The following is a 19,567-nucleotide window of genomic DNA, read 5'->3' as shown; positions in this document are numbered from 1 at the left end:
TAAGGTAGGGTAAAATGCTTCAGTGGATAATCTGGTAGCACATATACTCACGTGATCAGAGCGAAATGTCGCCATCGGTCGCACCTCCAACTTTCCCCGGGGTTTCCGGACAATTACTTACTTCTTCTCATATTCAAGCTTATAACCTTGTTTTGACATGCTTCCAAGGTCGAGTTGAATGACTGACAGCCGAATGTCGGGTGTCCCTGACCCCCAAGGCGCTAAGGCCACCCACCCACCATGGGTTCGCCATCGGGAGCAGCCATGGCGTGCTGCTCCACTTCAATGAGCTCAACTTTGGTTCTTCCACCACTTCATTTGCGCTTCTGCTTCTTCCCCTATAATGGCCCCAGTCTCTTGACCCATCCGTGCACTCGCTTTCCCTGATGCGGTTTAGCAGCCCTCGATCGTATATCTGCCCCCGATGGTGTCATCGCTTATTCTCTGAGTGACACTGTCACCAGCCAATACTGATGCATCGAACTCGCTCCTGGAGGGTCCAGATTCCCCAGATAAGCGGAAATATCGGAATGGATGACTGCGTGGACAGATTATTTCTTTTCCCGCAGCCGAAGCAGGGTCCGGGAAAAGAAAACATATCAGCTCCTGCTGCCCGTAACTCTATCTCTCACCGATCTTTCATGCTGCCGACGCAAGGTTTCATCTCCCGGCTTTGTGACGTTCTCAACACCCCTCCTCGAACACGCCAGAGATCCCGGATATAATGGCCGTCTCAGCTTCTAGTCCAGATCCGCTGGACGCGAACATCGATGAAAGAACACCCCTGAATACTTCGGCGCAGCATGCGACTCCTAGCGCAAACACCACGGACTACAGCAGCATAACAAAAGGGCTCACTAGCGACGTGCACAGCAGCCATGGTAGCGATGAGGAACAGCCGTTGATCAATCCACCCGAGTCGCCTGGGAAAAATGTGACGGCTTTGACCAGTATAAGTACCGTGATTGGCGTGTTGTTGCTGGGTATTTTGGGTTCACCGTCTTGTTAGGCTTTCTTCTCAGTCAGACTGACCATCGTCTAGGTGAATTCATCTCCAACGCGGACGCAACACTAGTCATGGCGGCAACAGGCAGAATCTCTTCCGAGTTCAATCGACTGCGCGATGCGAGTTGGCTGTCAACGGCGTACACCTTGGGATTATGCGCTGCTCAACCGATGGTCAGCTATCACACAATGTCTGGGAAGGTCGGGATATACTGACGGTGACAATATAGTACGGGAAGCTGAGTGACATCTACGGTCGCAAGCCACTGCTACTTTGGGCGTATTTTCTCTTCGGCGTGGGATGTGTTATCAGGTAGGCTACTTCATTTTGACCTTGGCTTTCTGGATCGTGCTGACAGCTGGTTCCCTAGCGGCATTGGTCCGGATATGGCAACTGTCATTTTGGGACGTGCAATCAGCGGAATTGGGGGCGCTGGAATAATGGCGATGGGATCTATCATTATCACAGGTAGGCTATCCGCTACTAGCTTGATGAACGTCACTGAACCTGGGCAGATATTGTTCCCCGACGGGATGTTGCCCATTGGCGGGCGTACATCAACATCGCAATGACTCTGGGTCGTAGCGCAGGAGGCCCAGTGGGCGGATGGCTAACCGATACAATCGGATGGAGATGGTATGCTTTGCGCCTCTGTAGCCGCTTCTCTCGCTAACTTGCGGTTAAGGTCGTTTATAATCCAGGGGCCCTTGGCCGCTATGGCAGCTTTGTTGGTGGTATGGAAACTCAAGCTTGCCCATCCAGTCACTGAGAAGAGCATCCGCCGTGTCGACTTTCTTGGAACGTTTCTTCTCGCCACTGGTATTATCACAATCACAGTTATTATGGACCAAGCGGGACAGTCCTTCGCATGGGCATCACTGTCGACGGCGATCCTCGCAACTCTCAGTCTGTCAGCATTCGTCGCCTTCGTTCTTGTTGAACTCTACGTAGCCCCCGAGCCGATCTTCGAACTTCGCATGCTGCGGAAGCCGAATGTGACGCCCAGTTATCTGATCGGATCGCTGCAGATCACCGCCCAAGTTGGAATGATGTTCTCCGTGCCGCTATATTTTCAGGTGACATCGAAAGCCTCAGCCACCGTAGCTGGAGGGCATCTAGTTCCCGCCGTGATCGGGAACACGCTTGGAGGTTTGATCGCTGGAGCCTTCATTCGTCGAACCGGCCAGTTCAAGGTCCTCTTGATTCTTGCCGGTCTCGTTGCGTCTATCGCCTATCTACTCCTTTTCCTCCGTTGGAACGGTCACACTGGATTCTGGGAGTCTTTGTACATTATTCCCGGTGGTATGGGTACTGGTTTCTGCTCGGCGGCTGCTTTCGTCAGTATGACGGCGTTTTTGATGCCGCAGGAAGTGGCCATGGCGACAGGAGGGTATTTCCTACTCTTCAGCTTCGCCATGACGGCTGGTGTGACTGTCACCAACAGTCTGCTGGGGACTGTTTTCAAGCGCCAGATGGAACAGCATCTGACTGGCCCGGGGGCCAAGAAGGTGTGTATCTCCTCTCCTTTCTGCAGGTATTTACTGACGGTTTTCGAAGATCATCGAGCGCGCACTGTCCGATACGAGCTATATCAATGGCTTGCAGGGTCATGTCCGAGATGTAGTGGTAAAAGGATATGTGGCTGGTCTCCGCTACACTTATCGTAAGTTGTATAATTTGGTATATTCCCCATACCTCCTTATTGACAATTTGCTAGTATTTTCCCTCGTCCTTTCACTTCTAGGATCGATCCTTGCATGGACGGTCCGAAAACACCAGTTGTAATAACCACGGCAGGGAATATCCGAGAGCTGCAATTTGCTTCATCGAGGCTGGCATTCGATAGAAGAAGAATTATAGACAACTATTTCTGCAATATAACCTTTCTTTTGATTAAGTTCTGAACTATAAATCGCGCATGTGTCAGCGCTTCAGCCAAGCCGCGCGTATCTCTCCCGCAGTCTCGCAAGCAGTATGGGATGCGCTGAGGCCCTACTCCGGTCGGATGGGTGACTGGAATCAGCGAACGGCTCTTTGAAATAAATGCATGTGATATTCACAATCACGCGAGCTTTCGGTTAATATAGTTTCTCGGCCTGGGCATGCGGTAAATAATACTGTCCGCTTAAGCCACCGGCCAGGATATCCCGCTGAACGCTCCATCACCTTGCAGCTCGAGTGCAACATGGGACGGGCTTTGACTTTTCGTACATACAAGTTTAATCTATCTTCTCCGCACCCATAGGGCCCTATGGCGTCGACCCGGGTAGTCTGCAGGAATTCATCTCGCTTCGCCAAGCGAGGCGCCCTAACGGGTAACCTGCAGCTTACCCTGTTCACCCGGCATATCACCGCCCGAGAAATCCGTCGCATCCTCCACGAGTCAGAACAAGGTTTGGCCTTGATTCTTTCTCCCATTAAGGGGGCGTATTTAGCTAACAGTGAGTAGTCCGTGTCGGAGATTTGTTGTTCTGCAACAATTAAGGGGACCAGGGTTAAATCCTGGCCCCCGAACTGATCGGAGTTCTGACCAATGAGAGACTGTGTATACGCCCGTTCCTGGCTGATGGATTAATTGCCGGCTTCACTTGGCATCCATCAAGCATCAGATGTGATCAGAAAGGTAGTAGGTGGGTTGATCTGCCTTGCAAGGTGCTCAGGGAATTGGGGCCATGCTGAAGGGAATATTTAAGAATGGTTATCGGGAACAGAGTTCTCGGATAGTCAGGCTGTGCTTGGGACACTTTCTGTCGCTTCGTCGGACATTAATACACAGCTATGAGGGTGTCGACTCCAACCCTTGCCCTTTCTGTGTCCCTCCTTGGGAAGCTGGCCCTTGGGCTTTCAGCTGCAGAATGGCGCACTCAATCCATCTACTTCCTTTTGACGGATCGGTTCGGTAGGGCGGACAATTCGACTACAGCTACGTGCGATACGGGTGACCAAGTATGGTATTGCAGTTCTTTCATATTTATATACTGACTGGGATAGATCTATTGTGGCGGAAGTTGGCAAGGAATCATCAACCATGTTTGTATCTCAATTCATCCCATCTAAGCTAGGCGCTTCTGACTACTGCTGCAGCTGGACTATATCCAGGGCATGGGATTCACAGCTATCTGGATCTCGCCTATCACTGAGCAGCTGCCCCAGGATACTTCGGACGGTGAAGCCTACCATGGATACTGGCAGCAGAAGATGTATGCTCTCATTGTATCCATATTGTATGCTTACTTGCAGACTGCAGCTGACTTGGCAGATACGATGTGAACTCCAACTTCGGCACTGCCGATGACCTGAAGTCCCTCTCGGATGCTCTTCACGCCCGTGGTATGTACCTCATGGTCGATGTTGTTCCCAACCACATGGTAAGTGCTGCTTTACCTCTATATCAGTCAACTTAATACTGACGATGACTGTACCAGGGCTACGCAGGCAACGGCAACGATGTGGATTACAGCGTCTTCGACCCCTTCGACTCCTCTTCCTACTTCCACCCATACTGCCTCATCACGGATTGGGACAATTTGACCATGGTTCAAGATTGTTGGGAGGGTGACACCATCGTGTCTCTGCCCGACTTGAACACCACCGAAACCGCCGTGAGAACAATCTGGTATGACTGGGTAGCCGACCTTGTATCCAATTACTCAGGTGCGACCCCAAACCAAAAAAAAACCCAAGCCACATACTAATAAAACCTCAGTCGACGGCCTCCGCATCGACAGTGTCCTCGAAGTCGAACCAGACTTCTTCCCGGGCTACCAAGAAGCAGCAGGAGTCTACTGCGTCGGTGAAGTCGACAACGGCAACCCTGCTCTCGACTGCCCATACCAAGACTATCTAGATGGCGTTCTCAACTACCCCATGTACATCCCCCCTTTTCGACCTTTTCCAAACCATCACTAACTCAAGCAGCTACTGGCAACTTCTCTACGCCTTTGAATCCTCCAGCGGCAGCATCAGCGACCTCTACAACATGATCAAGTCCGTCGCCAGCGACTGCTCCGATCCGACGCTCCTCGGCAACTTTATCGAGAACCACGACAATCCCCGTTTCGCCTCGTATGTCCCTTTCCTTCCCTCCCTCTCCCCTTTCACAATAACCCCTACTAACGAAGCGAAGCTACACATCCGACTACTCCCAAGCCAAAAACGTCCTCAGCTACATCTTCCTCTCCGACGGCATCCCCATCGTCTACGCCGGCGAAGAGCAGCACTACTCCGGCGGCGACGTGCCCTACAACCGCGAAGCGACCTGGCTATCAGGCTACGATACCTCCGCGGAGCTCTACACCTGGATAGCTACCACGAACGCGATCCGCAAACTAGCTATCTCAGCGGACTCAGACTACATTACTTACGCGGTATGCCCTTTCCCCTCCCCCACCCACAACTCAACTCCCATTCTAACACAAATCTAAAACTGCAATAGAACGACCCAATCTACACAGACAGCAACACCATCGCCATGCGCAAAGGCACCTCAGGCAGCCAGGTCATCACCGTCCTCTCAAACAAAGGCTCCTCCGGAAGCAGCTACACCCTCTCCCTCAGCGGAAGTGGCTACACGTCCGGCACGGAGCTCATCGAAGCGTACACATGCACGTCTGTGACGGTGGACTCGAACGGGGATATCCCTGTTCCGATGGCTTCGGGATTACCCAGGGTTCTTCTGCCTGCTTCGGTGGTTGATAGTTCTTCGCTTTGCGGGGGAAGTGGTAGCACAACCACAACTGCAGCTACCTCCACATCCACATCCAAAGCCACCTCCTCTTCTTCTACTACTACTTCATCATCATGCACCGCAACATCCACCACCCTCCCCATCACCTTCGAAGAACTAGTCACCACCACCTACGGCGAAGAAATCTACCTGAGCGGATCTATCTCCCAGCTCGGGGAGTGGGATACGAGCGATGCGGTGAAGTTGTCTGCGGATGATTATACCTCGAGTAATCCTGAATGGTATGTTACTGTGTCGTTGCCGGTGGGGACGACCTTCGAGTATAAGTTTATTAAGGTCGAGGAGGATGGGAGTGTGACTTGGGAAAGTGATCCGAATAGGGAGTATACTGTGCCGGAGTGTGGGAGTGGGGAGACGGTGGTTGATACGTGGAGGTAGATTCTACTTTGTGGGGTTGGGAGGGGATGTATGTATGTATGTAGGTTTGGTTGGCATGGGGTTGTGGTGGGTTGTGTAATGGAATCTACTTGTTTACTTTGGTTGTGATTCAGATGGGTAAGTGAGTTAACATTGTATGTGAGATAACTCATCTGGGTATGTACAAAGTCAATTAGCCATAGGCTTGAAGAAAATCTCCTGGGTGGTCTCTGATTAGAGTACCCAACTGGAGATACAAGACGTTAAGAACATGAAGATTGGGGAAACAAAGGGTATTTAACAACTCGTGAGCATTTGCTCGTTGGTAGAATGCAATCGTAACAGAAAGTACAGCCAGCTCTCCTACTATCATGAAGAAGTCCAGCTAGTGAACGAAAGAGAATAACTTAGATGTAATCCGGCCGATATGGCTTCACGTGTGAAGTCTCGCCTTGAGGGGACATTGTCCTTGCTGGTGATTGGCCATGATGTTCATATGGCGCGATGTTTGGAAGCGTGGGTGTAGCGGGTGATCTCACGGAAGGACTAAAGGCCCTGTACCCTTCTGAGGGTCTTGTTTCTTGGCGGTTGGAGTTCTCAAATGGGTTCTCGACAGTCGCACTTGTTTGTGTGTGGTAATTTGAATTATGTTCGGTCTCAGTTCGCGTAGGCGAGGTGACGGAGGGGTGGAAAGTTGCAAAGCCATCATTGGCATGCGTCAAGTCGCCCAAGCTCAGCGGAGAAACAGGCCTGACCTCTAATCCATGCATCTGCTCTGCAGTCGCGTGTTCGTGGTGTCCTTGTGAAGAAGTTTCGGACTCGGACGACTTCCTGGACGAAGTGGTAGGATTATCATGGTTGTAGTGGGACACACGGTGTTCGTACGAGTTGTCCGCCACGTCAGCGCCGGTATGCATTTCGACGTTCTCATGCGGCTCAGCATGTCCCTCGAGAGGGGCCTCATTTCCAGCGGAAGGTGTGTAAGCAACATAGTTATGATTCTGTTGCGACGTGTCGTGGGACTCCGAAATTGGTCTTCCTGTGGACTCATGGGCGGCATCGATATGCGATTCGTCATGATCTTCGAATGGAGAAGCATGGTTTAGGTCGGAGGACGATAGTTTAGCAGCGGGATTGAATGCAGCATAGCCACTCTCAGGCTCTTCGTGCGAGCTATAGTCATGTGGCATGGCATGGTCCAGGTGATCTAGATGTTCATGGTTGGCTTCGTGGTGTGCCGAAATTGCGTCGCCAGCAAAGGGCGAGCGCGGCGCATTGGCTGCAGGACTGAATGCCACATAACCACTCCCAGGCTCTTCATGTGAGTTATAGGAGCTGTGTGGCATGTCATAGTCCTGAGGTTCCGGATGATCATAGCTGGATTCATGGCTGTATCCATCGTGTGCGGAAATGGCGTGGCTAGCAAAAGGCGAGGGTGACGCATTGGCTACAGGACTAAACGCCACATAGCCGTCTCCATTGGCTGCATTGACTGGTGAGAACGTCCTGCCCAGTGCGTCGGCGGGGGCAGCGTCTTGTGAGCGAAGGCCATTAGAAGTAGCAGGACTGAACGACCGTAGCGGGTATTCGTTTTCTTGAGCTGGATAGGGAGCTGCGCCAGGCTGGTTGAAGGGTGAGAATGTTCGGGCTGCTGCTCTTTCACCAGGGAAGGCAGACGCGGGAGTTAGAGAACGAGTGTTTGGATCAATTGCCGGACTGTATGGACGGAAAGGAGTGCTAGATGGAGGACCATAAGGATCGTGTTGAGGTTGGTATGTTTCAAATGGCCTGTACCCTTCGCCAGGACCTCGTGTTCCGGGGACGTTTGGCCCATATCCAGGAGCTGGTGTAAAATTGGAACGTGACACGGGTGTTTGGTTGCGGAAAACTTGCGGTGCCGGCGAGGCATGGTCAACCTGGCTGTACCCTGGGCCTGAGGTGTAGTTTGAAACGGGTGTTTGTGTTCGTGGCATTTGTGGCGCTGGCGACGCCCTGTCAATCGGGCCGTATCCAGGAGCTGAAGGTGTGGGTGTAAACCCTTGCCGCGATACTGGAGTCTGCAAACGCGGTACGGGTCCCGGCTGCTGACCGGGCAGACGAGGCGCTGGGGTGAATTCTGAACGTGACATCGGTGTCTGGGTGCGCGGCATAGATGGCGCCGGTGATGACCGCTCCATTGGACTATTGTATCCCGGTTGCGCAGGCGCTTGGTTAAAATTCTGTGGCATCCTTGGAGTCTGGGAGCGTGGCATCGGGGCAGGGCCGTGCTTCGGAAGTGGTGGCACTGGTGGCACTGGTGGCGCCGGCGTACCATGTCGATCCAGTGGGCTGTACGCTGACACCGCGGTGCTTCCTGACAACGAAGCCGCATCGGAATATGCTGAAGATTCGGTCATTGTTCGGCTCAATCCAGGTTTATCATTGAATGCGCCAACATCTGGCAAGGTGGGATTGCGATCCGGAGCAGCTGTCCCAGGACGTGAAGAGTAAGCCGGGAGAGTGGTTTGTGTGGTAGTGCGCGAGATCGTGGTGACAACAGGTGTCTTGTCATCATCGCCAGCACCCAGTGAGGGAAGAGTAGGCCGTTTGTCTAGACCCATGTTTGGATTGGTCGGTTTCCGATCTTGCAAGGCCACGCCTTTAGCCAAAGCTTTGTTGACTTTCCTCCGGACAATACGAGTGAGCCGGCTGTTAATTTTTCGTTTGCAATAAGCCTTCAATGACCCATCCTCCGAAGGGATATGGTGGAAGAGAAAGATAAGGTAGAGTACGACAGCCAGGATCAATTTGAGCATTGACAAGACCCATATGACCAAGGTAAATAGCATTCCGATCAGGACAACCGCACGTTCGGTGTTATCCTCCGCCAGCACCTTCATGTTGTCAAAGAATTGCGAAGCTCCGGACCCGCCCTCGTCGGTTGTGTTGCTGCCTCCGGGAAGAAGGTCCATTTGCATCACTGAGTATAGGGTAATAGCGTTAACGACTTGTCGTGGGCCGTCGGCAAAAAGAGTGCTCAGCCAAGCTAGATAGGTCAACATGTGTGTGCAAGAAGGGCAGTGGTGAACTTACATTCAAAAGCAAAGTATGCGAAGAGGGCGACGTATTCAGCGCCCTTCTTACTTTTGGTTAACTCGCCGAACACGAGGAATCGCCTCCAACCGCGACCGTTGCTTCCCATTCGAATACTTTGAACGCGCACAGCGAGAGAGTCGAGGTAGCTCTGAGCGATACTCCCGGAGCGGATTGCACGAATGGCGCGCAACCATCGGTAGATCAAGAGGGCGAAAGAGATGATGATGCAAACTGCGAAGATCCATCGCGATATTTTGAAAGGAATCGCAGGCTCAATTTGGCCCGCCCATCGTGAGAAAGCAAGAAGATTGACGGCGGTAAAGGTGTCGACTCCGTACACGGCTATGGAGATAAGAAGGAAGACGTAGAGAAAGAAGTATGAGAACGGGGATAGACAGGACTCTGATTTGAAGTCATCGAGGTTCTGTGAACAGTCAGCGTCAGCGGCATTTCCATGGGAGGACCAATCCAGGAATAGAGCTCACAATGTAATCCCACTGTTCCTCCAAGGCCACAGGCCCTTTCTCCCTGTCTCCAGAACAAAACATGCCGATAACCAATCCGGTGTCGCCAGTACACAATGAGATAAAAGAAGGTGAAGGGAGACAGTCTCAATGGGAAAAAGAGTGATGCTTCGTCGGTCCAGCCGGGCGAAGTCGAAGTCGCAACGAGAGCGAAGATTAAAGAGTGAGAGTGTAGTGTGAGAGTGAGAGGAAGCCAGGATCTCGAAATTGTTATGTACGAGACCGCGCCAAGGAAAGAGAGGAAAGCGTCAGCAGTACGGCCAGCGACTATCGACAACAATCGCGCATAACCGCTGAGAGATTGCTGGAGTCCGAGGTCAAACGAGCGACCTGTCAATCACTGCGGACCCATTCTGAATAGCCATTGAAGTGTTGTAAAAGATTATGGTGACGCTTGAACTGCGACGTTGGCGGCTAGCTTCAGTGGGTAGGGCGAACGTGCCAAGATAGGGGAAGGGGGGTCCTGGCGCGTGCTGCTGCGGTTACAACACCGATCGCAATTGCTGATAAGCACAGGAGAGAGGGAGAGAGAGAGAGACAGAGAAAGAGACGAAATATCGGCCACAATGGGAATAAGGAAAGACGAGGTAATTTGGAGTAGAAACGAACGACAGTTCACAGGGAAAAGGCGAACCCCTTGAGGGTCAGAAGCCGAGCAATCCACGCGAGAAAAAAAGAGAGTTGGCGGGATTGTATGATAATGGAGGGGGGGCTTGCATGGAAGAATGTGGAGCAATTGGTGGAATTGGTGGAATGAAGAACGGGGTCGCCCATGGTTTGGTGGCCCAAGGTGAAACACGCACGGAAGGGAGGGAATGAAACAGCGCGGCGCTTGTTGAGAACTACTGGCCACTATTGAGTGTTAGTTCGGATCAATTTCCCAATCCATTGGCTATGATCCAAGAAGGATAAGTACTTACTCGCAGCGTGGATCTGATAGGATCCTCTCCTCTCCCGCACGCAGGTGCCCCCAAATTAATGCCAGCCGGCCGTTGAAATTGTGGTTCTTGTGGGATGAAGTTGAACTGTTGAAGAGGATGAAAAGGGAAGGGAAACCGTTATCGCTGCCAGTCACGGACCTTTTCCCCGACTGACCCCGTGATCCACACCTTTCGCTTCCACTGTGACTGATTGACTATCTAACAACTCACTCCCTCTATACCGAGTGGCCATCTCACGAACACCTCCACCCGGTTTAGACTTTCCAATTGCTTTGCCTTATTACCATATTCTGGTTTGTCGATCGTTCCTTGTGTCCCTGTCGATGATGATTGACATCCGATCATTGCCCTGCCTGTTGAGGAGTAGTAGTAGTAGTAGTAGTAGTAGTAGTAGTAGTAGCCTGTATATAGCAGGCTGCCAGTATCCCGAGCTTTTCATGCCGAAATCCTGGCGAGGCCGGTCGCAAGTCAGAGTGTCCTTTTGAGTTCAATTGTCATTAGTATCTTTCTCTCTCTCCCCCACCCTCCTCCACTCACTCACTCACTCTCACACCAGGGAAGCCATTTCGAAGATGATGGGGCTTGAAGGCCCGGAAGACAGGCGACAGCGTCAACCACCTCGGCCACGACCACGACCGCGGCCGCGACCCAGGCTGGCGCTGGAGATGGAAACCCGCAGCCGCTGGTTTTCCTGCTGCAACTCTTGGACCTGCCGGCCCCAGCGAACCTGGTCCTCGGTTCGCTGTCTTTTCTCGACCTCCATGGCATGTCGCAAACGGTTGACGCTGTCTTGAAGGGCCTGGTCGGAGGGAGCAGAAGCGGCTGAGGCGGCGGACTCCGTCTGAGCTTGGAGTTTGGCACGCAGATCGTTGATCTCGGTCTGCTGCCTGGAGATTTCGACCCTGGCCTCGTCCAGAGCCGTCGCAAGAGACCCCAAGTCGCCCGTACGGCGCTTGGGGATCGTTTGCATACTCTCCCTGTTCTCCCAAAACTTCAGACGGTGCTCAAGGACGTCATTGACGCCCGTGAGCTTGTCCCTCTCCGCCTCGGTGCCCTCCTTCTGCTCCCGGAAACGCTGAGCATCCCTGGAGGCCATGCCGACTTGCCGCGACATCTCCTTGAGTTCCTCCTCCAGGCCCTTCACCTGCTTCCGAGCCTCGTCGGCAGCCGCACGTTCCGCCGCGACCTCGTCATCGTATCTCTCCACCTCCTTATCGTAGGCATCTTTGAGGCTTTTCATTGTCTTGCGATGCCCTTCGTCGGCTTGCCGGAGAAAATTCGCGACCCCCTCAGCCTCCATCATCTTCTGCTCGGCTTCTGTCGCCTTCGCCTCGGCTTCCCTCACCTTCTCTTCGGCGACCGCCTTCACCGCGTTGACCTCCACCCGGAGATTCAGAGTTTCCTGGGCCGCGCTGTTCCTATCCAACGCAGATTTCAGAGACTCGATCTCGGCCCGCAGCCCCAGGATTTCCTGGGCAGCATCGTCCCCTTTGAACGCACTCTGCAGCTTCTCATGCTGTTCAGAAAGGTTCTTATGCTGTCCAGTAAGCTCGAAATGCTCGGCAAAGAGTGTGTCGTACTGTTGCAACATGAAGTCGATCTCTTCTTGCTTTGCGCGACCCTCTGCCTCCAGCTTTACGTGCTCGGCCTCTGCGATCCGGAGCTGCTCCAGCACGGGGGAGTGTCCCGCGAGCTGGGCCTGCAGGGCATTCACTTGGACCTCCGCGGTTCCGAGTTGTGCTGCTTGCGTGTGACACTGTGCCTGGAAAAACCGAAGCTTTTCTTCCAGGTCACGGATCTCTGCGGCGTTAGGCTCCGTGGCCTGCACCTGGGGTGCTGCCTCGTAGGCCCGGACTTTTGCGCCCAGTTCCAGGATCACAACTTCTTGCTTGGAAAGCTGGTCTTCGACGTTGCTGAGTTCCCTCGCCCGCTCGTAAGACTGCTGCTCCTGAACCAGAAGTAGTTCCTGGAGTCTAGAGATCTCTGCATCCTTGCGGAGACCCTCCTCCTCCGTCACGTTGCGCTCATCGGTCCGAGTCTGTAGGTCTGCTTGAAGCGATTCAATAATGCCGCGAGAGTTGGCATTCGCTTCATCACTGTTGCGAGCCAGCTGCTCCTCTAGCTCGGCGACACGGTTGGTGAGAGTCTGCTCCCGTGAGTCAGACTTGTACTGCGCCCCCCGCGCTCTTCCGTTAGCCATTATGAGGCGACAGTTGACCCGATCTAGCTCTTGACGAAGACCGGCGATCAGATTCTCTTGCTGGGCAACCTTGTCCTCTTCGCAACGTGCAACCAGCATCTGATTTCTCGACCGAAGTTCGTCAAAGCGCACCTCCAGTCCGTTCGCCTGCTCGGTTTTGGCGGCCAGCTGGCCTCGTACCTCATCCAGCATTGCTTCGTAAGTGCCAATCCTGGCCGAAAGAAGTCCAACTTGCTCGAGCAACACTGTATCTTGGTGCTGTGCCTCATCTTCAGGACCGTTCTTGGACTTCGAACGTGTCCAGCTGCAAAGCGTCTCAATGGCCTTGACAGGAGAAGAATGACGGATAGCGATAACAGCCCCGGCAAGAATGCTGGCGAGGGCCAAAACCAAACAGACGAAACGGAAAATCTGGAGGTGTTCAATATCATCTCCAACGCTGAACGTTGGGATGTAGTCTTCCCAGACAGAAAACAACTCCACGCCGAGGTCGACTCCGTCACAATGGAATCCCTGGAGCCGCCGACTGCTGGACCACCGGCCTGCCGGAGAACCACGATCCAGGTTCAGGCAGTACTCCCAGTGGTCCCAGCCTGCGGGTCCCATACCATCAGCCATGCCATACAAGACATGGTAGCCGGGCGTCAGAAGATCTTGACTCGTCCACATCAAAGTGACGATTGTGACATAAACCCGCGAGATCATGGCGATGGGACGACGGGCAGGGAAATACCAGTTACGGAGGTCGGAAAGGCGACGACCCATCTGGCTCTGAACTATCCATCTCTTGAACGCGTCAACGCACGCGACGAAAGATTCGAGGGGAGAGATAACGGCTGCAAGCAGCTTGGCCCCGAACGAGATGCCAGAGGTGAGGGTGTGCCAGTTTACGGCGACGAAAAAGAAGAGAATAAGAGCTGCGAAGACGGTGTCCAGTCCTGCAGTCAAGTCGAGCATGTCTAATGACTCGTACTCCGGGTTCAGGGTCCTTCCGTACACGAGGACTTGTTCCGTAGGAGACATCATGGTGAACATGCTGTACAGCGTGAGTCTGTTGTTTACGAGATTCTAACGGTAGTAGGTCTGGAGCTCAAACCTTGAAGAGAAGCTTTAAAAAGCGGTTTGTACTTTGGAAAAAGCACAGGAAGATGTTAACGAAGATACGAAGAAGATGATTCCGCGATAAGCTTTGCTAAACACTGTAAGTGTCAACGAAGTTAAGAAGAATCGGATCTTGGTAAAGTTCGTTGAAGGAGGAAGAGGAAGAGGAAGAAGGGGAGAAGAGGAGAGGGGGAAGGGGAAGACATGGTGGGCGGGTCAGAGAGTCCTGGGGGGGCAGGAGACTGACCGTCCAGTGAATGAAGCTGTTGGCAGTGAGTGTTAACTACGGTGACTGGGTCAGCAGCTTCGTTACTGAAGGTGAATGGCAGGCTTTACCACCGCAATACAGGGGGGAGAAATGAGTGACGGTTTGGGAGAAAGAAGAGAACTGGATTGAAGTGGGAGAGAGGAGAGGCGAGAAGCACCAGATTATATAGGTATGGCGCTGCAAGTGAGTCTCGGATATCTCCATTAAAAGGTAAGTAGCTAGAAGCTATATCCCGCTGGTTGTGAGTCTACGAGTCTACGTAAAACAAAGGGAAATGCCGTGGAGGGCTCAGGAAGTTCCCACCCGTCATGGGCAATGACGGGACTACACACGGGAATTCAACACGAATAATGGGAATTGCCGCGCAAAAAGTCAATTCGGCAACTTTCACGGAGACGCCTTCACCTTTGGGTCTGGCGAGCACTTCACTGGCCTATGGCCTAGGTTAGGTGAAGTGGCGAGAGCAGGCTATTACAACAGATTTTGGCAGCAAAAGTAAGGATAGGATAGGGTTTACTTCGTAGGTACGGTGATAACAGTACTACAGCATCTGCTGGTCTATATTGAAGCGCGATAGTTGAGCTCAACACTACGGTAATTCTATACTTGGGGATTGATAGAGCCCCTCGTAACTGCTATTCGAGGATTAGCCAGAGGACATCAGTGGACTCTTCTATCGAGACAACTACGCAAATGACAAGCTATTAAGTATTCTTAGAGCAGAGAACATAGTTTCATCATGAAAATCACCCTTTGCTGCTCTAATGCCAAAGATAATCAGTACTCATACCGATATATTCGCAATTCCTTTTATTCTCTGCTTCGATCGTTGCCGATCTTGTCAGAGTCTACACTGACTAACCAACTAATCAGCGCGTTCACTTAGATCAGCGTATGCTTGTCTATCTATTATGTTAGTGAAGGCAGTTCTACTAGTACATTGTTGCGCAAATTGTCAAAGAAAGTCACTGATCATATTTTCAAGTCAAACAAACTGTCGAAGTCTATAGAAAAAGCTAGCAGCACAGAAAATACTCGGTAGCAATTTTTTTTTCTTGATGCACTTGCTGTAGAGACAAAAAGATAGATAATTGTAAATAAGAACTATATTTTGTAGCTTTTCGGTATACCTCTTTCCTGCTTCTGGGTCTATCTATAATTTTGAAATAGTCCGCTGTAGGATAAATAGTGGCATGATTTACCTACTAGACCTTCATGTATATAGCTGTAATTGGAAGAATAGTCCAGAACATATCTTTAGTATCTGCTAGAAGGTCACCACTCAACCATATCGATGCCTTCATGACTACTTACTACCTACTTACGTTGTAGTTAACGAGTCAGTCTAGAATCATTCGATAGAATGACTCATCTCTTACCTCAGCATACAGCAGACGGTCTCATTGGACATCGGGAAGCGCCCTATGGGGGCCTCCGGGATCGTCCGTCGGGAGGCGGGAAGATGAGGACCTTCGCAGTCGCAGGAATGATGGAGCCCTTGAAATAGTTACTCCGTACTCAGCTCAGAAGTCGTACTAGAAGCGGGTGTGGACTTGTCAGACGTGTGTGTCTAGTGACCAGTGCTATCTCTGAGAAATGCGCTCCAGACTCAATTGATGGGAAGATAATAATCTCGCAGGAATTGTGAGTTATTTGACACCACCTATCAATCAATTAGAGAACCCTCCACTATCCTCCTGTTGAGGGAAATAAAACCAGTATAAGCCAGTAAGAAGAATGATATAATGAAGGATGGATTTAGTGGAGGACATAGCACTACCTAGTAGTACCTACGTACTAATGTAAGTGCTAAAAGTAGGCGACGTCACGCAGTGGCCAGACACCCACCCACCCGCACTGATCAATTGTTCCGATTACGCCGCCAGCCACTACTAAGCAAAGCAGCAGCAGCAGCAGAACCTTTACTCGGAGTGGTTACCACTTCGTCGTTTCCATCCATCTTTCTGCTTTCCCGCCCCCCAATCCAGCTTAGCCGCCCCCCCAATTCGTACGTACCCTTTCTCTCTCTCTTCTTGTCGTCTCTTTCCTCAAATATGCCCCTCTGGTAGCCTTCGGGCCTTTCTTGTCTTTTCTTTCTTTTTTTCCACCCTCCTTCCATTGCCCTTCGGTGATGGCTATATCCTCTGCCACCCGTATCCTGGCCGCCCGGCCTCTCGTCCTTGGTTTAGCAAAGCTCTGCTTCTTGGCTGTTGCCAACCTGCCCGTCATCTCCGCCGCCCCAACTTTTATCATCAACTCCGATGTCGACCCGAAACCCCCCAGTGACCCCAGTCTATGGCTGTACCTAGGTGTCGCCGCCGCCCTCGTTCTCAGCGGCGGTGCCTTCGCTGGTTTGACCATTGCCTTGATGGGACAGGTAACTCCAATCTCACACTCAGACCTTTTTTCCTTGCTCCTGTGCAATGACGCTGATGACTTCCTTTCTCCACCAAACAGGATGAAGTCTACCTACAAGTCATTCAGACCTCCGGTGAAGGCTCCGAACGCAAAAATGCCGCAAGTGTCCTGAAGCTGTTGCAGCGAGGAAAGCACTGGGTCCTCGTCACGCTGCTGCTCAGCAATGTGATCACCAACGAGACGCTTCCAATCGTGCTCGACCGCTCACTTGGCGGTGGCTGGCCTGCGGTGCTCGGCAGTACCGTCTTGATTGGTATGTCCGAAAAATCCCTCTTCTTGGCCTTCGCATCCTTGCTTACCATAATTCCCTCTGTCGCGTCTAGTCATTTTCGGTGAAATCGTCCCCCAGTCGATATGTGTCCGTTACGGTCTCCCCATTGGTGCCTGGATGGCTCCATGTGTCCTAGCGCTCATGTACCTCATGTCTCCCGTCGCCTACCCGGTCGCGAAGCTGCTCGATAAGCTGTTGGGTGAGGATCACGGCACCATCTACAAGAAGGCCGGTCTCAAGACCCTGGTGACGCTGCACAAAACTTTGGGTGAAGCCGGTGAACAGCTCAACTCCGATGAAGTCACCATCATCAGCGCTGTCCTTGACCTCAAGGACAAGGCGGTGGGCAGCATCATGACCCCAATGGAAGACGTCTTCACCATGTCCGCCGACACCATCCTAGACGAAAACACGATGGACCTGATTCTGTCGCAGGGATACTCCCGTATTCCCATTCACGCTCCGGACAACCCGATGAACTTCGTCGGCATGCTGTTGGTCAAAATGTTGATCACCTATGACCCCGAAGATTGCAAGCGCGTGCGGGACTTTGCTCTGGCCACGCTACCCGAGACCCGCCCGGAGACAAGCTGTCTGGATATCGTCAACTTCTTCCAAGAGGGCAAATCCCACATGGTATTGGTGTCGGAGTATCCGAGTGAGGATCGCGGCGCTTTGGGTGTGGTCACCCTGGAAGATGTGATTGAGGAGCTCATCGGAGAGTAAGTACCAGACAAGCCCCAAAAGGTCCGAACAATGCTGACACTTTGTAGGGAAATCATCGACGAGTCCGATGTCTTCGTGGATGTGCACAAGGCCATCCGCCGCATGGCTCCTGCTCCCAAGTCCCGCGTTCCCAAGGGCCGGATTGTCGAAGATCCGCCCATGCTTCCGGCTGAGACCACTCTAGTCGAGGTGGACAACGAGTCCCCTGCTCCGCCCAATGGGGCCCCGAAGGACCATCGCCGGCTTTCCGTAGAGGCACCCTTGCCCCGGTTCCAGCTCCGCCGGCCCACCTCAGATAAGAACTCAGACTCGACAGACGGCTTGTTCACGCATCGCGGGGCCACGGATGAGATCAGACAGCATTTGAAGCACCTGGGTCCATCAAACTTGGCCAGCCGACCGCGCCAAACTCGATACCAAAATGTGAAGATCAAACGGAGTGCCTCGCCATCCCGATCCGGACAGACCGATCTTGAATCCAGCCAGAGTATGTCCGATGTACAACCTAGACATAATTCCATCGGCCTGCAGGGCGGTATCGGCGCCGGACTTGTACAGAGCGGTATGGACGCCCGTGATGGGGTGTATGCGGTCCGTGCGGGATATGGCACGATGAGCCATTCCAATCCGCCGGCTGATGCCGGTACTCAGACGAAGGATGGTCTCCCGATATCGATACCCGAACCGGTCCATGAAGAACAGGATGATCACCCTCGGTCAGCGGGCAGTCGAACCGGCAGTGCCCGGTCCATCGACTCGCAATCCGAGCATCTCAAGCCGGGCAGTTACCTTCACCGAGGACCGGCTCGCAGTGGTAGCATCACAGAGCAGGTGGTCGATGTCAACGGCATCCGCAAGGTTGTGCTCCACACCACAAGCACCAGCTCATCTGAATCTGAACGACCGAGAACGAGCGAAAATCCGGAGTTCCCTGTCCGCCAGGAAGGCGAGATCGTCGACCTGGGGAATAATCAGTCCGCCGGAAATAAGAGACGCCGTCGTCGCAGAAAGCGCGGACAAGGTTCGAAGAACGGGGAGTCGGGCGAAAATACCCCTCTACTGTCGCAATAACCAAGATAATTTCAGACGCTCCGAGTGTTCTGCTGGCCAGAGCGACAGGGCGACATGTGGATAGTTGTTGTTGTTACGTTGCAAAAATTTAGCCTGTACACAAGTACGACCGAACAGCTGGTCGTGTGTGATGCACATGCTTCCGAGGAACCGATGTATTTCTTTCCTTCCCACCATATATTCATTTTCCATGCATAGCCGACCCTGCGTGCCAGTACCTGGTCGCTTGACACTTGTCGTTGCATTGAGGGGTCTGGCGGTGTAGATGAGATTTGTGATCAGTAGTATCTTTAAGGAATGGCATTCTCGTGATAGGTCCTTGCATAAAATGTAACACCGACCCTATCTTGCCCCTACTTGCTTTTACAGATGATGGAGGAACCACTATCCATCCAGCATCTCATCTCAAGACTGGGTGATAATCCGCTTTCCAGCATCCTAGCCATACTTCTAAGTATTCTCTGATGTAGAATGCCGACTGTACCCCCGGGAATAATAGTAAATCTAGAACACAAACTGTAGACCCATCATAATGTAAAATAATTCCCCGAGTCAGACCATGCAAGATCATCGTCCACATGATGGATAATACCATGTAATATAGCCAAATCTTCCTTGATTCCCTAGGGATGATAACAATTCAGGGATTTCATGCATCGTGGCTTTCATTCTTTCTTGCAATCGGTCATCCTCCCCCTCTCGAAACCCACTCACTCACTCCGACTCTAATCAGGTCTCTTGTTTTATTATCAGTATGATATACACCTAGGTAACATCACCAAGTAATGCACATCTGCCAAGGAAACTAAGAAGGAGGACGAGGATGATCCCTGAACGTATTCAGGAACATAACTGGGATGGC

General features: G+C 52.2%; 5 protein-coding genes across 5 annotated transcripts; 3 read left to right on the top strand and 2 right to left on the bottom strand.

Annotated features, from left to right (window-relative positions):
• Window positions 1–724: 724 nt before the first annotated feature.
• Window positions 725–2,791, top strand: AtWU_06628 (multidrug resistance protein Fnx1; the record flags this gene model as incomplete). Its single annotated transcript, XM_035501737.1, has 8 exons — window positions 725–983; window positions 1,043–1,179; window positions 1,236–1,318; window positions 1,377–1,474; window positions 1,522–1,642; window positions 1,692–2,514; window positions 2,564–2,669; window positions 2,724–2,791. The coding sequence occupies 8 exons, from the start codon at window positions 725–727 to the stop codon at window positions 2,789–2,791; spliced, it is 1,695 nt and encodes a 564-aa protein (XP_035357630.1).
• Window positions 2,792–3,784: 993 nt separating this feature from the next.
• On the top strand, window positions 3,785–6,131 carry AtWU_06627 (putative alpha-amylase; the record flags this gene model as incomplete). The annotated part of the gene is made up of 9 exons (XM_035501736.1): window positions 3,785–3,952; window positions 3,998–4,036; window positions 4,091–4,206; window positions 4,266–4,374; window positions 4,432–4,660; window positions 4,713–4,875; window positions 4,925–5,071; window positions 5,133–5,373; window positions 5,442–6,131. 9 exons carry the CDS (start codon window positions 3,785–3,787, stop codon window positions 6,129–6,131), a joined length of 1,902 nt encoding a protein of 633 aa, XP_035357629.1.
• Window positions 6,132–6,517: 386 nt separating this feature from the next.
• On the bottom strand, window positions 6,518–9,733 carry AtWU_06626 (uncharacterized protein; the record flags this gene model as incomplete). Its single annotated transcript, XM_035501735.1, has 3 exons — window positions 6,518–9,135; window positions 9,183–9,609; window positions 9,671–9,733. 3 exons carry the CDS (start codon window positions 9,731–9,733, stop codon window positions 6,518–6,520), a joined length of 3,108 nt encoding a protein of 1,035 aa, XP_035357628.1.
• Window positions 9,734–11,260: 1,527 nt separating this feature from the next.
• AtWU_06625 (uncharacterized protein) lies at window positions 11,261–13,876 on the bottom strand (the record flags this gene model as incomplete). Its single annotated transcript, XM_035501734.1, has 1 exon — window positions 11,261–13,876. One exon carries the CDS (start codon window positions 13,874–13,876, stop codon window positions 11,261–11,263), a length of 2,616 nt encoding a protein of 871 aa, XP_035357627.1.
• Window positions 13,877–16,350: 2,474 nt separating this feature from the next.
• AtWU_06624 (putative DUF21 and CBS domain protein (Mam3)) lies at window positions 16,351–18,705 on the top strand (the record flags this gene model as incomplete). Its single annotated transcript, XM_035501733.1, has 4 exons — window positions 16,351–16,596; window positions 16,677–16,890; window positions 16,961–17,630; window positions 17,682–18,705. 4 exons carry the CDS (start codon window positions 16,351–16,353, stop codon window positions 18,703–18,705), a joined length of 2,154 nt encoding a protein of 717 aa, XP_035357626.1.
• Window positions 18,706–19,567: the final 862 nt, after the last annotated feature.

This window comes from Aspergillus tubingensis, assembly GCF_013340325.1.
Source record: "Aspergillus tubingensis WU-2223L DNA, scaffold_8, whole genome shotgun sequence".
Classification (NCBI taxonomy): domain Eukaryota; kingdom Fungi; phylum Ascomycota; class Eurotiomycetes; order Eurotiales; family Aspergillaceae; genus Aspergillus; species Aspergillus tubingensis.
The sequence above is the reverse complement of the archived record's forward strand: the minus strand, read 5'-3'. Positions and strand labels throughout refer to the sequence as shown.